The sequence below is a fragment of the Macrosteles quadrilineatus genome, unplaced genomic scaffold (genome assembly GCF_028750875.1).
Source record: "Macrosteles quadrilineatus isolate MER2022 unplaced genomic scaffold, UCM_ALF_1.0 Scaffold_9__3_contigs__length_116548681, whole genome shotgun sequence".
NCBI lineage: Eukaryota > Metazoa > Arthropoda > Insecta > Hemiptera > Cicadellidae > Macrosteles > Macrosteles quadrilineatus.
Window position 1 is genome coordinate 86,100,266 of NW_026542602.1, and position 6,198 is coordinate 86,106,463.

A 6,198-nucleotide genomic window follows, 5' to 3' on the forward strand; every position below is an offset into this window, starting at 1 on the left:
ATTGTCCACACTAAAAACTGACAAGAGCTATAGTGACGTCTGACAAAATCAAAAGATCATTTATCTAAACTTCATCTCCCCTCTGAGGCCCTAACCCATATCTGCCATTCTCAAAAGAATCGCTGTTTCAAAAGTCATCTTGGAAAACACTTTAGTATTTCTGCAAGTTGTAACCCACATTCTCACACCTGCTGGTGGTATTGTCCAGAAAAGGGTTCTCGGGCGAAAATAGAGGTAAGGATTGACAGATGAAGATGCAACTGCTTAACAGGGTGAATATGGGTTTTGGTCCTCGAACTGGTGGTAAACAACCCTTTCAATGGAGGCGTGAGAAAGTAGGTTGTTTTTCAAACCAAAATCAATCTATTTTGCTTAAAGCTATGGCAGTTCTCGATATTTTCAGATGTAAAGCTACATAGGATTAAATTTTATGGATGCGAATGCAATCGATAAAAAAATTATGTAATTATATTATTGGTTTGGAATACAAACATTCTGATATGAGTACATGTATAAAGTACATCACAACTTCAAGTCGGTTTATTTATTTTAAAAGTTCAAGTTAGGTTATTGGGTGGGTTAGATTAGCTTTAATTGGAATATAAAAATTCTGTATTGACACAATAATCATTCAGGTTATCGTGCTAAGATCAGCTAGGGATTGAGTTGCATTACGAAATTCTGAGATTACATGAAATTTTACATCAAGAAATTGACTTGTGTATACACAACTTTAAGTGGAAGGGTAAGGGTGTTGTAATTTGCTAAAACGAATCTGTGTAGTCTTAATAGAGTAAGCTAGTCCCTTTTGCAAATGACGAATGCAATCCAGACACATAATTCAAAGGCTTCACACAATTAACACATGGGGGAGAGTTGACTTGTTTACTTTTAATTTCCATCCGACATCGAAACGACCCCTAGTGTGTAACATGCGTATGGGATGAGAAAATGTGTGGTAAACATTAGAGTGTGGAAAAATGTGTGGTAAATGTTCTGAATGCTCTCTTCAAATAGCATGTGAGTGTAATTGAAAAATAAAAAGTAAATCAAGCTTGCCTGAACGAATTTGTTTATATTTATTTAGTAATGTTATACTGCAACTTAACCTAACCATCTATTTATCCATCCATTTCCTCATCACGTTTAATTAATCTTTTCCCGTATTAAGATTCATTCTGTATGAAACTAACAGCCTTTCCCATTTTCCTAGCCCTATCTGTGATCCAATGTTAATACTAAAAGCAAGAAAACCTCATGTTATTTTGTTTATATCAATGGTTTTAGTAAACAACAATTGGAAAGTGCAAGCTTAGCTTAGCTTAATGGTGAAGCCATTATCTTTAGAAAGTAAAAGTGCGTTATACATGCATTACTCACAAACACATCATACAATTTGTTTAAACATTGTACTTTTCTAGTTTTCTACAGTTTTAAGGGTTGCGTGTTTTTATTTTCCTATATTTTCCCTTTTGTAAAGGGAACATTGCACATGCCTCCATATGCACTCTTTAAAAGTGAATCTAGGCCATTGGAAAAGATAAGCCATTATTTTCCTGTTTAATCGTTACCATGAAAACCATGAATATAGACTACAAAAATACATTCCCAACTTAAAAAGATGCCACCAAACACTTGTAAACTTCGAGAATACTTTTCCAACGTAGCTTTTGAATACAACTTCGAATGTGCAATTTAGACACGATTATTTTGTAGAGCAAATATTTCACTATATATACATAGGCTGTTGAAAGTTAATGTAGGCAGCTAAGAATATGAGATCAATCACATCTATCAAATAATCAATGATCATGCACTACACGAAATGCACTATCAAGGTTGGTGTTTGTTCGTCACCCTTTTTTCGTACATATTTCATTGTTCTTCTAGATTTTGTGTGTGAATTTGAATACTACGGCTGTCTTTTCTTTTCTATTTTTCCAGGTTTGTATAATAATCCTGTTATGTTTTTAGGTTCCTCATATAAGAACGGAATCAGATCCTAGATTCTGAAAAGTCGTGAAAACTTGTTTTAGGCCCTATAAACCCTGAAACACGCGAATATATTTTCATTGCGACTCTAATCAGTATCAGAAAATATAACTGCAACTTATTATTTCCAGCACTTATTCGTCATTTACGAAGATACAACACTGTTTCCAGTGACTCCAGTACACATTGTAGTACAGTTTCGAGTGCCGCTTTATAACTTGTTGCCCCCGGTCCAGGATCTTTTGTCCAGAGTTCGGTGAACAAGTCATAAATTAGCCAGGCAGGAGTGGGGTCCTTAGTCCTTAGTCTTTGTAACAATACCGACGCATCCTCGCCTAACAATAGCCGTGGTTGGTCTTTTCAAGTGGTAACTGTTGCTTAGAGAGTACCGTGTGCCGCGGTTCGGTTCTGTACGTTTGAAATGTTTTGGATCTAAAGTGCCCAAACATTTAAATTGAGTAATATATTTGTTAAGAGTTAACTGATGCTAATGTGTATCTCGTGCCATTGTTCGCTTCTATGTTCTGTACAATTTTAATGTCTTGGAGATTTAAGGGTTTAAATATTAATAAGGCCGGTATTATACTATCATAGTTCTATGACATATTATATTATCAAATATATGATAATATGTTCTCTCAAGGAGAACATATTATCATAGTTCAAAACCATTATAATAGTTGGTACATTACACTGTAATAATTTTCATCAAAGACATATGATAATAGATATATGTCATAGAACTATGATAGTGTAATACGGGCCTAAAAATGGCTGATGATCATGTACCGTGTGCTGTTGTTTGGTTTGTTCTGAATTCCGTAGGTTTCGAATGTCTTTGATCGTAGATGTATTGAAATAAAAAAATAAAATCTACAGGAAATGTAACGTAGGCTAATGGAATGTTTAGTTACTGTACTGGGTGTACCTTTTTACGCCTTGGTTGTGTCGGTCGAGTGTTCCGTAGGTTCTAAAACTGTGTGTGACATTTAAATGGTTGAATTTGGTGATGGTACAAATTTAATTATAACATTTTTCAAATAGTGGCTGTTTCTTAAATGCACCGTTTGCCAGCTGTTTTCTATGATTTGAATTCCGTGGGTTTAAAAATCCTTTCACCTTAAAGGTATTAAAATGTATTGGATGTACTATTTACCGGTGTATGTTTCATTATAAATTTTAAATGCTTTGGGTTTTGAAGGTATGTAAATATGTCATATAAAATCTCTAGTCATAACAAAATTTAGGTGAATGCTTCTGCTTGTACATTCTCAAGAGGATACAGTAGAATAAACAAATTAAAACGAATTTAAATGAACGTTTACATCCTCAATCTTAGGGTAAGTAACCATGCGTGAAACGTGGTCATTTTTCACGATATTCTTGGTCAATTTATTTACTTTTTAGAACTGTATTTACGACCAATCTTAAGCAAAAGGGTTGCTCTTGACATCTCATAGTTTTTCAATTACAATTTTAATACTTGCACTTTTGAACATATGATCCAAATAAGAGTTTTCCTCCTATCATAATTCCATCCTTCAAAAATTCAAAACCACCATTTCCCACTACGAAAAAGTCAAACAAGTTTCAATATCAAAACCATTTATTCAAACAAAACAAGCATCAAATAACTTAATTTGAGTAACTCCACAAGACGACAAAGAAATACACGAACAAAATGAGCAGTATGATTTCTATGATGAGATGAGATAATTTTCCGTAGTCCAGGAAGACGATCAGGGCAAAAACGAAGTTGAGAATCCACACTACCAGAAGCACGACAGCTCCTATCTGTACGAGGATGGTCATATCTAGAAGAACTCCGACGAGAATGAGAACTCCGACAATGATGTACAGGGCTGCAGACAGTGTGCCAGCCATCTTACTGGAGTTCCCTTTGTCGTCGCCACCCATTTGATTACTGGACGCGAAGATGATTCCGATGATTATGCATGTTGCTCCGATGATCAGGCAGCCAGTCTTCAATGTGAAAACCAAGCAACAGTCGTTGACTTTTGGAATCATTTTCGTAGAAAATGGATAACTTACTGCAAGCTTCTTGAAACCAGGCAATAATAATATGTTTACTTTTGTGTGTGCCAGCTGGTCAGCTGGAAATTTGTGAGATGTTTGGAATATTATTCTTAGAGCAAGGGTTGTGGAAAAATTGTATTCAGGGTATCTTCATACAATGGTGGGTGAAGTAATTTTGCTTGGCTGACGTCATAGGAGGTAAGTATGTGGTTTTTTTTTACTGTTTGGATCATTTTATGAAAAAAGTAGACTCTGCATGCTCCCTTTTACTCAAAGTAATAATGATCCGTACAATTTTAAACGTAAAATCTAAACAACGTTGAGTATTATTGATATCTTATTAAGGATATCATTTTAAACATATTTTGTACCATATCAGTTTTTTATCTAATGTATCGTGTTAGCAATACACTTGGCAGTTTCTAATTTCTTTTTATTATTGTTGAAGCCTTCCGGAATTGGTAATAAATTATAACAGGTTACATACCTTGACGTCCACAATTCCTCAGTCGAACTTCCGTTGGCTAGTTTCGACTACTTAGTAATCATTTTCAAAACGGACAATTTCATTCATCGAATTTAATTATTTTTTTTTAATACATTAAACACACATACATAACATGGTACGCATTTAACATAGTTAGAAGTATGATTAAAACTATTTTGCAAATCTTACAAAGCTGTAGTGTAAAGTCTAGGAAACGATGTATTGACTAATCATGTTGGTTCAGGCTTAGTTCCGAATAAATTGCAAAATCTGCCCAAGATTAAGGAAATGCTAATTGTTCGGTATTAACCGGTGCTATGGGCTCATGAGTTGTCATTAGCAGGGAACATTGAAACTACCGATTCAAAGGATATGCATGTAATGCACACATCTTTACTCATAACTCATGGTTGCTCATGGTAATGTTAACTCATGGCTGTGCATGAATAGTTCTCAGATAAACTGATAATTTCAAGTAAAATGGATTTTTATGGATGTTGTTTGGATTTCTTACTTCGTAAAACGTTTAAACGTGATCACTATTCATGCCATCAATTGGATTTCCTAGTGTTTTACCTCCATGGGAGGTCGCTGGTCGACAATCACCTGGCTGTCATCAGTTGATCAGCTGATTGTCTCTCAATCACCAGCTGTTATTTCCTTCCTCAGTTCTGATTGACTGTCAGTTGGTGACCGCCCACCTGTTACTAAGGGTAACCTAATTATTTTCCTAAACCTTCTAATTAAATTAGGTTGGCTTAAATGTTTACAAAGAATAATTTTCTGAACACTATGCATCGGTGATTTCATTTTGAAACATTATTAAATTAGTTAAATTATCTTCTCTATACAAACAAATCACCACGGGTCAATAATGTCTAAGGAATTCATGAACACAAGCCTAATCCTAATCCCCTAACCCTACGCATTGGTATTTCATTCTCTTCACATTAATGAACAATATAAATCGTCTACGTTATATTACTAAAATACAATCGACCAATTTTCTACAATCTAAGGACTTCATGAACAGAATATAGATTCACTAAACACTATGCATCAGTTCTCCCTCCAAAAGAAACGCTGAACTGTCCGATGGCGCCAAGCAGAAGGTCAGGGATGATCTACAAGATGTTCCTGGAAATCTCCCTCCATTTCACCGCCCCGCCGTCTCCCAATGAGTTCCCTGAAGATGCGGTCCTGGGGCAGGGCTGATAAATCAGTTAGGACTGGCGGAATAATTGGGTCTAATTTGGAAGCCCTGAGGGCGTGTCTGTGTCAACGGATGAGCGTTCAAATACGGTGTAACCAGTAGTCTTTGGACACTGGAGAAGACAAACCGTCTAAATAGACGGTTGTTGTAGCTAGCTTTTTAATATAAAAAATAAACTTTTTGATGGAATACTGTATCTATTAATTTTGGTTATCGCATAAGCTAGTTTGGATTCTGGAGTATTCATGTTATCTATGTGAACAAGCTGTACTCTGTATTTTCGGTTAAAAGAGAGTGTAGAGGCATAAAAGGAGTAGACTCTACTCCTTTAATCTAATGCTATAATTATGATACTGGTATTGGATATATACCATACCCATTGTCAATGATACTGGATAAGACTTATTGGGCAACCTGTAGTTAGTTTTTAATCAAAGAATTAGATGGATCAGCTGTATCAGCTCACTGA

General features: G+C 35.3%; 1 protein-coding gene across 1 annotated transcript; it reads right to left on the bottom strand.

Annotated features, from left to right (window-relative positions):
- Nucleotides 1-3,586: 3,586 nt before the first annotated feature.
- LOC129004512 (uncharacterized) lies at nt 3,587-4,092 on the bottom strand. Its single transcript, XM_054433123.1, has one exon. It carries the CDS (start codon nt 4,018-4,020, stop codon nt 3,628-3,630), a length of 393 nt encoding a protein of 130 aa, XP_054289098.1. The 5' UTR covers nt 4,021-4,092; the 3' UTR covers nt 3,587-3,627.
- Between the last annotated feature and the right edge of the window lie 2,106 nt (nt 4,093-6,198).